Source organism: Colossoma macropomum, unplaced genomic scaffold (genome assembly GCF_904425465.1).
Source record: "Colossoma macropomum unplaced genomic scaffold, Colossoma_macropomum, whole genome shotgun sequence".
NCBI lineage: Eukaryota > Metazoa > Chordata > Actinopteri > Characiformes > Serrasalmidae > Colossoma > Colossoma macropomum.
Window position 1 is genome coordinate 1,001,660 of NW_023494792.1, and position 15,737 is coordinate 1,017,396.

The 15,737-nt window shown below is 39.9% G+C and overlaps 1 protein-coding gene across 1 annotated transcript; it reads left to right on the forward strand.

Moving 5' to 3' along the window:
* The first annotated feature begins 9,290 nt into the window (after positions 1–9,290).
* On the forward strand, positions 9,291–12,356 carry LOC118812794 (endonuclease domain-containing 1 protein-like). The gene is made up of 2 exons (XM_036577923.1): positions 9,291–9,916; positions 11,362–12,356. Exons 1-2 carry the CDS (start codon positions 9,614–9,616, stop codon positions 11,947–11,949), a joined length of 891 nt encoding a protein of 296 aa, XP_036433816.1. The 5' UTR covers positions 9,291–9,613; the 3' UTR covers positions 11,950–12,356.
* Positions 12,357–15,737: the final 3,381 nt, after the last annotated feature.

Here is a 15,737-nt window from a genome sequence, read left to right on the forward strand (position 1 = left end):
CCCTCACCAACGCAGCACCTCAGAAATGTGACTTCAACAAGATGTGGTATCACAGAGTGGAAAACAGAGTGAGAGAAACTCTGAAAAACTGCCCCCAAAAAACAGCTTACATAGTGACAGGAGTTGTGCCGAGTGACAGAGAGACACTGAAGGATGAGCACGGGGTCAATGTGCCAAGCCACTTCTGGACTGCATATTTTGGGGATAATAATAATTGTTCATTTGGTGGCTACATTATGGGTAAAGAAGATGATGAAACTAAATACAATGACATGAGTACATTTCAGAAAGCTCTGAGTGCACTGTACAAAAGAGAAATCAAAGTGTTCACTGTAAAACGCCCTCGAACAAAGTAAATGTATCCTGACAACGATAGTTACAGATTCACCTTCAGCAGCACTTGTGCTCAGTAAAGCATACAGCACTGTGCTGAGTGAAAAGACGAAGATTCTGTTTTTATTTCAGAGTAATTGACTATAATTTGGGAAATGGGATTTATGTATGTGTTGTTAATAAAGTGAAATGTTACATTCTTAGTTGAAAACAGTTAGAAATGCACTTATTGTCTGTATGAAATATAATACTGATCATAATAAAACTGTATATTTTGTAGACAGTTACACAGATCACAGCTGATTCCCATCTGAGCTGAAGTCAGCTCAACTTCTAGAATTATTTTGTTCACATTGTACCAGGCATTAAATTACAGTCAAGTGCTTATTCAAACATGTATAAACGATAAAGCACATTAAGAGTGATGCAGATCAGAGAGAACATGTGGCCCAATTATGCAAATCAGGTACCTGTGATTTGTTTGTTGTTATTTTCCTTATTGTTCTGGATTTTTATCTATACTTGTTCCTATACAATGCATATTTGTCATTTTGTTCTGTAATGTTGTTCTGATGTTTGTGTAGCAAGTAGTTTAACTGGTTTTCCTCAATTTGAATAAATACTTTCAATTAAACAATGTAAAGCACAATTTTAGATGTAGTGACCCGAGATGAGGTTCTTTAGTTTGACCAGCAGGAGGTGCTAGAATGCTTTCAGCACTCTGAGACTGGTGTTCACCGCAGTAAGTCTTCACATCAGGGTGTAGCAAGAAAATCAACATCTCTGCTTCATTTGTAGCTTCATTTGTAGCTTCCTCCAAGATACCATATTGCACAATTTTAGTGTAATTTAGTTTAGAATTTTACAAAATCAATATTTTGCGTCAATTCCGAACTCATAAACACTTCAGACCAACTTCTGCTGTTCTCACTTTTTACAGCATTGTTTACTTGATCAGCCATAGAATAAACTAATTACAATGTAAATCAAAAAAAACTACAGATCAAATAATCTTCACTGTTTTACAGATTTACATAAAATAGTACATTAATGTGAGCAGTTATTAGTGTTTGTGCTAGACAGCCATGCTGTAGTCCATGTTTCATGAGGTCTGTTCTTCTACAGAAGACAGTGCCACAAAATCTGCATGACTGCTGGGCCACTAGAAGGAAAGAAAAAAAGAGAAAAAAGAAATAAAACATTATTATCTGCATTCAGGTGACAACTAATCGAATCAGAAACACAGAGTGGAAAAGATCTACACAGTAAGAACTGAATACACTGTGGAAATGTTCACATTACAGGTGTCACAAATTTAAGAACTTCCAAAAGCTCATATAATTTGAATAGCCTATTAGCTAACGTTAGTTAAACGTGTAACATTGCCTACAAAGGTTCTTTAACAGTGGATTATTTTTTGATAATTCAGTCTAATTTTGTGTACATGGTCTTTGGAACACTTAAAGTAGTCTTAATCACCCTGAATACAACTTGCTTTGGATCTCAGTAGCTAAGCTAACTAGGAGAGAGATGCCAGGTAGTGTTAGCTAGAAAGCTACAGATCCAAATACAATGGAACAGGTTTAAATGTGAAAAAAGATTTACTCAGTCTAGGTTGTAGAAAAGTATTAACTTTTCTGGTCAATTGACAACTGTAGCATGTAGATATTCATAACTAGGAGGAAATGTGATGAAAGTAAACTAGTATTGTAGTAAAAAAACATTTTGTATGGACACACAAATATTTCTATGGATTTACAGCCAAGTAAAAATGTAGACATTTTTACAGACTGTAATTTATGGATGTTAGCCAACTTCTATTGTTTTTACCATCAAGATTTTGGGCTTCTGATGTATTATGGTCTTGTGATATGACCATTATCTCCCTAATTTATTAAGAAATGAGAGGAGAAAAAACATTATAAAGCTTTACATTTGCTGAGAAACTTATAACATTAAATAATCTCCTGTATTTTTAGACATCAGATCCATATCATAAGTAGTATTCCCTCTATAGACCTGGGGATACATAACATTTCTTCTACTGTTTGCGTTCTATTTATTTTTTACGTCATCTAATGTTCACATGGAGTTCTCCTGGATCAGATCTGGGAAACACTGCAGTAAACCTTTTCACTGAATGTATAAACAATGTTCTGGATTAACTGTTCTTCATTGTCATGTTTTCATGTGATTTTTTTGTGTTTGACAGCTCTCCACACCTTTTTCTTTATTCTAAAACCATGGTCTTTTGGAGCACAAACCCTATTAGGATTAATTTTAGTATTTGAGATTTTTAAACTTAAAGATTAGTTCTTTTCTCTCTGGTCCAGAACTAAGACTGTAGAGTACAACACAGTCCCAGTGTATTTACTCACTGGTTTGAATAACTAAAGCTTCTCTTCATAATCAGCTCCTTGCAGCCCTCAATGCAAAGCACAGAATGCAAAGTAGAGGCTGATACCCTCAAAGACGTATGTACTACTGTTCCAGTGTTTGCTTTGAAACAGTGTGTCAGTTCGTTTCTCTGGACTGTTAAAGAGCCATAGAGCCAATGTTAAACTGATAACAGAGGAGTGTGGAGGATGTGGGAGTGAGTGCTCAGAAAGGCAGGTATAACAGAAAGGCCTGACTCTCAAAAATGCATTCATATGCACTTAACTGGTCTACATTTTACAGTGTTAACTAACATGCTTTTCTTAACATGCACAACACGAGGTACTACATTAACAGCAGATGGGGAGTATTAAGTAAACAAATAATATTATTAGTTTATATAAATAGGAACTGAAGTTTGTAACAAAACTAACTAATACATGTGTTAAGTGTGTACTTATTATTAGCTAACTGCTGTTAATGTAGTACCTCATGTGTTTTTCATATTAACATATGCATTAATGTGAGTTAGTTAGTCAACACTTATTAAAGTGACATTGTAAAGTGTAACCAAAACAGCACAAAACATAACAGAAAAACAACAAAAGTTTTACATTGTGTCATATAATCAAGGTTGGGAAGGTTACTTTAGTCTAGTTAAAGTATAAAGTATATAATTAAATAATTACAAGACAAAAATGAATTAATACAAGGCGTTTTAAAAAAAGGCAAACTGAAGAACTGTTCTGTTTTGTGTAACATAATGATAGATTAAAGGTCACATAATTTTCTACCAAAACCATGCACACCAAATGTGATGCCATATGTTTTTTGTTTGTTTATTGTTTTGTTTTTTTTTTTTACCATGTTATTCACACCATGGAAAAAAGATAACTGACAAGTCCTCATTTAAGAACTGAAATGCTGATGTTTTAATATGCAAATCAGATGTCTGAAAGCCAGTATGAGCTGCGGGTAAACTCTACAGGTTTTTGTTTTATTGTGCTGTTTCTTTGTGTTTTTGCACAAACCGCTTTTGGGATCATTCAGTATGATCGACAGACTCTTTTGAACATCCGATCATCGCTCAAGACGGATTTCAACACAAACACGCGCTCGGACGCGCACGGCTGCCCCTTCGCTGCTTCTCTGCCCCTTTGTTTACCAACACGCGCGCCGGCGGAGCAGGAGGAAGCGCGAGAGGGGCCGACGCGCCGGGGTCTTATGCAGGACAAGGAGAAGGAGCTTCAACCCTCCGCTCCCAAGTGTTCTGCTCGGAAACGGTCAATCGCTGGAGAACAAAATAGACGAGCTGAACGCGCGGATCGGGTTTCAGCGCGACACCGAGAGCTGCTGCGTTTTAGCGCTCAGAGCCGCGGCTCTCCGCGGGAACACCGAACAACGGCATCACACCGGCTTCACTGCCTACCGCCAGGACAGGACTCTGGACTCTGGTAAGGGCAGAGGCGGCGGGGTATGTGTTATGGTGAACTCTCGATGGGGAACAGATGTGGCGGTTCTAGCCAGTCGCTGCTCTCCAGACATTGAACTCATAACAGTCAAAGTTCGACCCTTTTTTAGCCCAGGGACTTCAGCTCAGTCATTCTCAGTACAGTCTACATCTCACCGCAGGCAGATAAGTCACGTGCTTTGGAAGTTTTGTACGAGATCATTAATGGACTTGAGAACGTTCACCCTGAGGCTGATTTTATTGTGGTTGGGGATTTTAACAGGGCAAACTTGAAGAAGGTTCTGCCTAAATACTACCAGCACATTAAATTTCCCACCCGAGGAGAACAGACTCTTGACCACTGCTACACCGCAATCAAGGACAGTTACAAACCCCTCCCCCGCCCTGCCTTCGGCAAAGCTGATCACACCTCTATTCTTCTACTGCCCGCATACAAACAAAGACTTAAACAGGCGACACCAGTTCTCAGATCAGTCTATCAATGGAGTGAGGAGGCCATCTTCACACTTCAGGACTGCTTTGAATCCACAGACTGGAAGATGTTCCGTGATGCGGCTGGCACAGACATCAATGAATACACTGACTCCATCACAAGCTACATCAATAAATGCACTGAAGACATTGTACCAATAATCAATGTCAGAACATTTCCCAACCAGAAACCCTGGATCAATGCTGAGGTTCGAGCCAAACTAAGAGCTCAGGCTGCTGCCTACAACTCTGGTGACCCGGCTAGCTACAAGAATGACCTTCAGAGGACCATCAGGCTGGCCAAAAGGAGCTATAGGGACAGAGTGGAATCTAACTATCTTGGCTCTGATCTCAGACGTATGTGGAGTGGCCTGCGCACCATCACTGACTACAAAGAAGGTGTGATCTGTGATAGCGGCTCTTTCTCCTCACTTGCAGATGAACTTAATGCTCATTATGCTCGTTTTGAGGCAACTAACACCTCACCTGCTGAGAAACTCCCAGTAGATGAGGAGAGCTGCGCTCTAGCCATTCCCCTGTCTGAGGTGGTGAGATCCTTCAGGGCAGTTAACCCACGCAAGGCACCCGGTCCTGATGGCATCCACAGCCGTGTACTTAAAGCATGTGCCAACCAGCTGGCTGAGGTTTTCACTGACGTCTTTAACCTCTCCTTAAGACTGTCAGTGATTCCCAAGTGCTTTAAGGAAACCACAGTTGTTCCAGTCCCCAAGAAATCATCTGTCACCTGCCTGAATGACTACCGCCCTGTTGCACTGACATCAACAGTTATGAAGTGCTTTGAGCGGCTGCTCAAAGCTCACATCTGTTCAACACTTCCAGCCACCATGGACCCTCACCAATTTGCATACCGCTCCAACAGATCCACAGACGACGCCATTGCACTAACAGTACACACTGCTCTCACACACTTGGACAGAAAGAATACATATGTAAGAATGCTGTTCATAGATTACAGCTCAGCATTCAACACAATCATCCCTGCCAAACTCATTCCTAAGCTCACAGACTTGGGTCTGAACTCTCATCTGTGCAACTGGATACTGGACTTCTTGACGAGCAGACCTCAGGTGGTGAAAGTTGGGAACAGCTTCTCTTCCACACTGACTCTGAGCACAGGGGCTCCCCAGGGATGTGTGCTCAGCCCCCTCCTGTACTCCCTGTATACACATGACTGTGTAGCCAAACACACGTCTAACATCATCTTCAAGTTTGCTGATGACACCACCATCCTAGGCCTCATCACTGATGGAGATGAAACAGCCTACAGAGACGAGGTCAGCGCTCTGTCAGAGTGGAGCCATGGCAGCAATCTCTGTCTCCACATCAGCAAAACAAAGGAGATGATCGTGGACTACAGGAAGCGGCAGAGGGGTGGTCACTCTCCCCTGTTCATCAATGGAGCCGAAGTGGAGAGAGTCAGCAGTGTGAAGTTCCTCGGCGTACACCTCACTGATGACCTCACCTGGTCCCTCCACACCAACACTATCGTAAGATCTGCCCGTCAGCGTCTCTTCTTTCTGCGCAGGCTCAGGAAGTTTGGTCTGCCTCCTCAGATCCTCACCAACTTCTACAGATGCACCATAGAGAGCATCCTCACGGGCTGCATCACTGTCTGGTACAGCAGCTGCACTGCCTGACCGCAAGGCCCTTAAAGGAGTGGTGAGGACGGCAGAAGCCATCATAGGCAACAAACTACCAGCCTTAGAGGATGTCTACCAGTCCCGCTGCCTCAGGAAGACCAAAAAGATCCGGTCAGAGAGCAGCCACCCAGCACACAGCCTGTTCACCATCCTGCCATCAGGCAGGAGATTTCGCAGCATACAGGCTAGGACAACCAGGTTAATGAACAGTTTCTACCCACAGGCTGTCAGGCTTCTGAACAAGCTGTAAAGCTGTGGGTCCTTCACTAAATACCATTTCACTCAGTCTTTTTGTCAGTATTATTATTACATCATGTCATCTCTGCTATGGACAATAACACCTTAACACTAAGCCACTTTAAGAACAATAACAGTCACTTAGTCACTTTAAAATGTATATTGTCTGTATATTTGTGTACATTTCTCTATATTTGTGTATATTTTTATCTGTATTTTCTCTATATTTTGTGTATATTTAATATATTTCAGTTAGTTTTTCTTGTAATTTTATTTTTACTTATTTACTTTCTGTAGAGTGTTTGTCCGAGCCTCACCACAAGCATTTCAATGCATAAATGTCCTGGCATGCTGTGCATATGACAAATAAATAAACTTGAAACTTGATTATCTTCCATTTACCATGTCAGTACTGAACCAGTGATGTTGATCTACCATTATCATCCATTTACCATGTCAGTATTAAACTTGTGATGTTGATCTACTGTTATCTTCCATTTACCATGTCAGTACTGAACTAGTAATGTTGCTGCATCATTAGCTTCCACTGTTCACACCAGTACTGAACTAGAAATGTTCATCTACTGTTAGCTTCAGCTTGCAATTCCAGTAATGAACTAGCAGTGTTGAACTACTGTTAGTTTCTACTCTCCACACCAATAATGAATTAGCAATATTGAACTCTTGTTTCCACTCTTCAGAAAAAACAAGAAAGTGGGACGACCACTATTGAATCAGTCAAGACAATAAGGCTGAACCTCTAATGTACTGCCAATCAGGACAAGGAGGTGGGGTCACCACTGTCCAGCCAATCAGAACAAGGAGGTGGGATCACCAATGTCCAGCCAATCAGGACAAGGAGGTGGGACCACCAATCAATCAAGGTAAGGAGGGAGGACAACCAAATCCAACCAATTAGGTCAAGAAGGCAGGACCACCAACTTTCAACCAATTGGAACAACAAGGGAGGACCACCAACATCCAACCAATCAGGACAAGGAACAGGGCCACCAATGTCTAGCCAATCAGGACAAGGCGATGGCTCCACCAACATCCAGTCATTGAGGACAAGGAGGCAGAACCACCAACATGCAACCAACTGGGGTGAAGAGGGAGGACAACTGACATCACACCAATCAGGACAAGGGACACAGCCACCAACATCCAACCAATCAGGACAAAGAGGTGGGATCACCAACATCCAACCAATCAAGTCAAAGAGGCAGGACCACCATCATCCAACCAATCGGGAAAAGGGACAGTGCCACCAACATCAAACCACTCAGGACAAGAAGGTGGCACCACTAACATCCAACCAATCAGGACAAGGGATTTGGACCACCGACATTCAACTAATCAGGACATGAAGGCAGGACCCTTGGCATTAATCAAATTAGGACAGGCAGCTGGAACCATTAACATCCAACCAATCAGGACAAGGAGGTGGGACTGCTGACATTAAAGCAATCAAAACAAGACGTTGGGAACACCGACACCAACCAGTCAGGACAAGAAGTCGAGACCACTGACAGCCAACCAGTCAGGAAAAGGAGGTGGGACTTCCAACTTCCAACAAATTAGCACAAGTAGGTGGGGCCACCGACATCCAACCAATTAGGACAAGGAGGCAGAACCACAGACATCCAATTAATCATAGTAAGAATTTAATGGTGAAAGTAATTATGTTGCTTCCTTGTATGTGCATGTAGGTGGATGGTTTGTCATTTTGTGCCCTCACAGAGCTGTGTACAGTGTAACCTCTTGTCCTGGGAGCAATTGCTAAATGTGTGTGTGTGTGTGTGTGTGTGTGTGTGTGTGTGTGTGTGTGTGTATTAGCCACACACACAAACTTCCTGATAAGTCAAAATGTTTTGATGAGAAGTTTCACTCTGTTTGACATCAAGGTCTCAGACTGCATCACCGGTCAGTCAGTGTTTGATGCAGTGACCCTAAATCTTTACGCTCTGTAAGCTGTTCAAAAGCACTTACTGGTGTTACATCTGATTCAGTTCCTACTCAAATTCACGTTCCTCTTCATAAACCGAACCCTTGGCGCCGCACTCACTGGACAAAATCAATGGCAAGTAATACTGGAATAAAACATTTGAGAAAGGTTGTACGGACGAAAGGTTGACACAGTCGGCCATTTAACTTTAACATTCCCTGCACTATTTCGCTTTCTGTAGTTCCAGTGTTGCTTGCCGTTGATTTCTGTTCAATAAAAAAAGCAGTAGCAGAGTCTTCTCTTGTCAAAAGTAAAAAAAAAAAAATCTGTGTAAAGGGACAAGCATGAGACAAAAATATACCGTTATATAGTACATTTTAGCTGTAATGTACATATAGCGTATCAGAATATTTTGGCTGCTTCAGTTTTTGACAAGACATCAATTGAACAAATGTTTGGATTTTGTGTTGCTTTATTTATTGTCTATTTAGCCCTACTTGATTATATTGTTTTTCTGTATTCGTGATGCCGTGGTTTTCCTCAGAGCTTACCGATCATGACTCCCCTAAATGATCTACCTCATGGTGTTTTAAACTGTTGCATTCATCCAGCCAGTTATAATGCCCACAATGTGTAATTCTCAGAAAAAATGAAAGAGCATGTGTTTCTTATCTAACAACAATTTTGTATTAAGGATCAATGAGTAGGTTTCAGGGACAAGCAGTAAAAAATATAATAAAAGTCCTAACAAATATGCCTGAACATTGATTCATTTTGCTCATTAGTCACTGTAATACATGTGCTTTCATGTAATTTTTTTGAAAACAAAATCATTCATAAGCAAATTCTTTATTTTCTTAAGCATTACAAAGCGTTCTTAAACATGGCACAACCCACCTTCTAATACATTTCTTATACAGGTGGATGAAGTGAAACATTTAAAGTTATTGCCTTGAATGATAAGACACTATACTGGCAGCTGAGGTGATTCTGCATTTGGGAACTCCACCTCCTACCTTCTGATTACAGCAGATCACATGTCTACTCCTTCCTTTGAGATGCTCTCTATTTATTTGCCCCTGTTTTCTGCTCTCCTCAGACAGAGCTCTGGTTTTCAGGATGAAGCTCCACACTCTGCTCCTGCTGCTGGGTTTTCCCTCGCTGTCCGTGTCCGAGGTCGTGCAGTCTTTTAAAGAAACCTGCCCTGAGTTCTTTATCCGAAACCCCTATAATCAGAATGAAGTGATCACCCCTACTGTTTTCAAGGGAGAACAGTATAAGCAGATTTGCCAGCGCTGGAAAGGCCAGTATAGATATGCCACTCTCTACGACAGGTTGAGCAGGATCCCAGTCTACTCCGCATACACTTTTACTAGTAAAGGCAAAAGTATTCGACCTGATGAGTGGATGATAGAACCTCAGGTGAGTAAATCTGTGCAAACCTAAAAGCACTTGGATAATTTAGAATACTTTCATTAAGTATCCATGGTATACAAACATGCTGCTGTACACCATTCATATTCTGTGACCATTCATTTGAATGATGGTGAATTGAAAGCATTCAGAACCTACCAATGAAGTTTGTGGAATTGGTATTTACTTATTAATTTATTTGGTAATACTTTACTATAGGGTACTGTTCATATGACTACATGACACCTACAGAAGCTTGTCATGACAACTAATATAACTCTACATAAGTGCTTATTCCAAAAGGCGTCATTTGCTAGAAAGGTTACATTTACCAATTTTGATCGAAGTTAGCTAAACTAGCCTTTGACAGATGACAGGTGATGTCTATAGAAATAAGGTTTTATAAACATTCATGTTGGATTACAAACACTTAATTCCACCATGCCATTATTGAAACATTTAAGATGCAGAAGCCATGAGGGAAATACTAGTACAGTAAGTAACTATTCTCTGATTCTCTTCTCAGTCTCTCTCAGCATTTTAGAGAAGTTTTGGCTCACTCTTCTATCCACCATTTATGTTTGAAGGTGTTTATTAATGCAAAAATCTCTTAAAGTCCCACCACAGCAGCACAATGTAATTGAGATGTGTGTTCCAACACCTTCCTTCTCTCCTTTTTAGCAGTTTATCTGTATATTGGTGTTGGGCTCGCTGTCCTGTTGCATGATGCAAACTTACCCAAGTCAGACAGATGACCTCATATCTGTCTCTAGATGACTCTGGTACAAGGAGGAGCTGATCATCATCTTTATGGTTGTAGGGTTAGGATAAGGTCCCTTTGGCTGCAAAACCAGGTTAAATTATCACCCCTCAACCACAATGCTTGACAGTTGGAAAGGAGTGTTGTGTGATATGCTGTGTTTGGTTTTCAGTAAAGATGCTGTCATGCAAAATGATCATACATCTCCACTTTGGTCTCATCTGAAATTGTTCCAGAAACCTTGTGGTTTGTTCAGAAGCAGCTTTGCAAACACAATTCATGCTGCAACGTTGTTTTGTCAAGAAGGGACTAGGTGATGTATTTCTCTTCTCTGAAATTCCTGCTTTTGTAAAAGTGATCAGACTAATGATCAACTAATGAAGTGCATTTGATTAGCAGCACCTGTCTGTTAATTATCGAATTATCGAACAAGGTGACCAGCCATCCTGTACTCACAGGAATGACATGGATTTGCTAGCTGACTTTAATCTTTTGTACAACTTCAGTGCTCAGCACATGATGTGTGATGATTCAGCAGAGCCTCAGTGTGCTGTCTCCCCTCCCTGTCACCCCCAACACCGTGACTCTTGACTGTAATTCCCTTTTTAAGTTTCACGACTGTGGCTCAGTATGTAACTAAATCACTAGATCATGTTTTATTCACTTACACTTCCTTTCTCTTTCTTCATAACAGCTTGATCTACCGTCTACGGAAAATAACAAAGAGATGAAGGTGATGACACCAGATATTGCAGACAAGATTCTTTTCCAGGCTAAGGAAAAAGACTATACTTCAGTCTTTACTAAAGGCCATGTGTTTCCAAACGGTTATGCTGTTGATCAGGAACAGGCAGAGTCCAGCTTTACACTCACCAACGCAGCACCACAAACTGGAAAAAGCAATGAAGAATGGGCAAATCAGGTGGAAAATCCAATGCTCAAAGAAATTAAAAAACTGTGTAAGCTAAACAATCCAGCTTATATTGTGACTGGGGTGGTTCCAGGAGAGAAATGGCTGCCCATAGAAATAAGGGAAAAAAGCATTAAAAATGGACTTAACATTCCCAGTCATTACTGGACAGCCTTCTCTTGCGTTAACAACAAAAAGGAACACATTTCCAAAGCCTACCTTGCTCAACAAATAAACCCTTATCTAAATATCCAGTTTGACAAAAGGGAGATGACTGTTGACGAGCTGAATTCTGAGCTCACTAAACTTTATAAGCAGGCATTCAGTGTGTTCATGAAGAAACTCCAGCGGAGAAATACTGTTAAGTTTTAGTCTTAATTTTACCTATTAATGTTTGTGCTAACTAATGCTATACTAGGCATACATTACACATTTTATTAAGCAGAACAGTAACACTGCATTTTTATTATTTCTATTTGTACTAATGTATTACAACTGTAATTAATTAAACTGCTTCTGTGAACACAAGTCAAGTCATATGAAGCGTCCCCTTCTAACCACCTACAACTTTTTGGTCACTTGATGATTTGATCTCTCATTATGAAGCACTTTTAAATGTGAAGAAAACACTAAATAAGCTGTATATTTATTTGCTTTTTGGTGAAAGTTTCTGTCGTCATGACTAACATCCCTGACAGGATATTTGTGTGAGTAATGATGGTTAATGAATGTTAATGAAAGTAACTTCCTATTAGAGCATAAAGAGAAACTGTTCAGATATTAATAGCTTTTCTTTTAGGTTTGGTCTTAGCTTAAGCTTTTCCACAAGATGTTGCTGTGGTAAGTTTCTGTGTTTTATGTTCTATTAAACTGGATTTTCTTGCTGAGCTTCAATAAAAGCTGTTTGCAGTGAAGCTGGACAATTCTCTCCATTCTTTCTTGTCATTTAGAAAAGACACACAGCCTCTTTATGTAAAACCTGCTGAAATAATATCTGCCCTGAATGTCACACACGTTACTTTGCTTCCCTCTCCACACACTGACTGCAAGAAACACCTGTTATGACCCTGTAGTAGTTTAGTAGCAGTAGAGAATGAAACTGAAACCCAGAGCACAGTGAAAGCTTGTTAGTTTCAGAATGCTTAAAAATGATATAAACGTCTGAAATAAATTTGTACGCAAAAAAAATTAACAAGACATAAAGATTCTCCTGCACTTGCGACTTGCTGAGAATGTCTCAGAACAAAGTAATTTGTATATATAGAAACAGTTAACTATCAAAAAATCTAACTAATAAAAAGCAAAATACTTGCACAAGCCACTTTTAATGATACCACATGGCTAAAAGCATTGGGACACCCAATACTTTTAGGCGTTTCAGCCGCACCCATTGCTAACAGGTGGATAAAATTAAGCTCATATCCTTGCAGTCCCTGCAGTAGAGTGTCGTACTGAAGCTCGCCTGAAGTGGTAAATCTCACAAAGTCAGAGCGAGGCTGCTGAGTTCTGAAGCATGTAGGGTATGAAATTGCTGGTCCTCTGTCGCTCCACTTCCAGACTGTCCAGAGTTCCAGACTGTCTCTGGAAGCAGCATCAGAATCAGAACTGTGTGCTGGGAGCTTCATGAAATGGGTTGGTTACACTGTACAATACTGTTTCATAGTTAATTGGTAACTATGCAGGGTCTAAGCAGGGATGAATCAATAGTGCTCCCTAAACACTTAGTAACTACTGCTAACTACCAATGAGTGTTGACTTATTACTCGGTAGTTAATAGTGATTTAGGGTAGTACATTATTAACTGATGATTAATGAATTAGTTAGCTGACTATTCACTATACAATAACAATAAGTCATATGTCTTCTAGAGAATGAAGAACAGTTTTATTTTTCAAATTTGCTGAAGTCAGTGTAAACAAAGGTAAACAGGAATTTAATAACTTAATATCACCATCTTTAATGTAACTATAGTAGGACAAACCCTTGCTGTAGAAGTACAGATTTACTTTCAATCACAAAGTGAGAATAAAATGGGGGGGGGAAGGGCCCCAAAAGCTGAACAGTAGGGGGTGTCAATTATCTTGACTCTGGTGCCATCTACTGGATACTCAGAAAAACAGTTCTTCTGACATTAATAGTGTTAGGTCGTATGGAACCAATAATCATCAAAATAACCTGAAAATATTATTTAAAACAATTTTTTTATTTGTTTTAGGCACGCAAATAAAACCTAATACAAATAATACTTAATACTCAAACATCAGTACTTAAACTGCTCCAGTAATGGACCTGACTCCAGCAGAGAAGTAGCACTGGATGAAAAGTTGTGAAATGCTGCAGGATGTTACATTTGGACTTAAGTGTTTCAGTGCAGCTTGAATAGTGGGTGCGCAGATAAACCAGTGCTGACCAGTGAGTGCCAATCTTTGTGTTTACGTTTTGGTATAGGTAAGAACAGAGCATGTAGGCTTTTTTGTTTTGCTGTGAGATGAGGACTTATTTTATTGTACTATGTTTTGTTTATTGTTTGTTTTTATAGTTGCTTTTCCCTCGTGCCATTCAGCTCCAGACTCCCCTTGACGTAAGCAGCAGGTCTTAAAAAATTGCTTTTTGTAACTATTGGTAATAGTGTAAATAATCATATTATTGGTGATCTCACTTTGGCCTTATAATTATTGTTCGCTACCCTAGTATGCATTTCATGCCATGTCTGTTTCTTGTTCATTCCTGGTTCATTCTCCACACTTAACATTTACACCATATGTTACTTATGTTAATGTTAATGTTATCCCCCAAGATTTGACTACCTTTATTCCAATGTCATACTTGCTGTTTTAGAGATTTATCAGCCTACAGCTCTGTTCATCATTCTGCATGTCTAACTCTGCTCCTCTTCTCTTTTTCAGATCCTCAGTTTCCTACTTATCATGTAAAACATGTGAAGGTGTGCAGGATCATCATATTTGAATCACTACACTGCATTACTCAGAAACTGTTGAGAAGTTTAAAAGCATTTATAATAGTTCAGCGAATACAGCTCTGAATCCATCCTGTAATGATCTGGTCTCTGATCTAAGTGCTAGATTAGGGGAAACCCTTGACATTCTCGCTGTAGTCAAATGAAAGAAAAACTTGTATACTACAAAAATCTGTGGATGAATGCTGAAATAACTCAGCTTAAGAGAAATTGTCGTAAATCAGAGCGCTTATGGTGAAAACTAGACTGCAGGTACATTATGATATTCTCAAAGATCAGATCTCAGTCTATAATAACGATATGAAAATATCCAGACAGTCATACCTCTCCAGTGTAATTAATAGACTTAAAATAATACCAAAATCCTTTTTTCCACCATAGACTGACTAATAAACCCCAGCTTTTCTACAGGTCACCAGTCCATCACAGGGCAGACACACAGACATACACATTCACCTAGGGCCTATTCCAGTTTGCCTGACTGCATGTCTTTGGACTGTAGGAGGAAACTCATGCAGACACAGGGAGAACATGCAGACTCCATACAGAAAGGACGCTGGTTGCCCAGCCGGGGAATCGAACCCAGGCTCTCCTTGCTGTGAGATGACAGAGCTACTCACTGATTTTAGATATTATTTTAAATGTGTGAAGGACCTCAGGCTCAGCTCTGATGCACAAATTCCTCTATTTTGGTCATATTGGATCTTAGTGCAATGTTTGATACTGTTGATCACAAGATTTTAATCCACCATCTTGAATGCTGGGTCGGCCTCTCAGGCACAATTTTAGAATGGTTTAAATCCTATTTAATGAACAGATAGTTCTTGGTTTCAGTGGGAAATCATTCGTCAAAGAGATTTAACAATTCTTGTGGAGTCCCAAGAGGTTCAGTTTTAGGGCCTTTGCTTTTATCTTTGTACAGGTTATCTCTAGGTGATGTCTTTAAGAGACATGATATCAGATTTCTTAGCTGCATTGATGACACACTATTATAAATTTCAATTCCTTTTGATAATCAAAACTCTGTAGACAGGCTGACCAGCTGTGTGCCAGAAATTTTTCAGTGGATGTGATAAAAAATTCTACAACTAAATCATGAAAAAACTGAAATGCTGATTGTTGGTACTGAAACTCAGAGAAAGTTGCTTTATGAGAATCTCGGCTCTTTATCTTCATCTACCAA

Bases quoted from the DNA above. Each gene is read 5' to 3' on its own strand.
- LOC118812794 (XM_036577923.1), top strand. From the start codon at position 9,614: ATGAAGCTCCACACTCTGCTCCTGCTGCTGGGTTTTCCCTCGCTGTCC. The intron at 9,917-11,361 runs GTGAGTAAATCT...TCTTCATAACAG, and splicing joins AGTGGATGATAGAACCTCAG to CTTGATCTACCGTCTACGGA.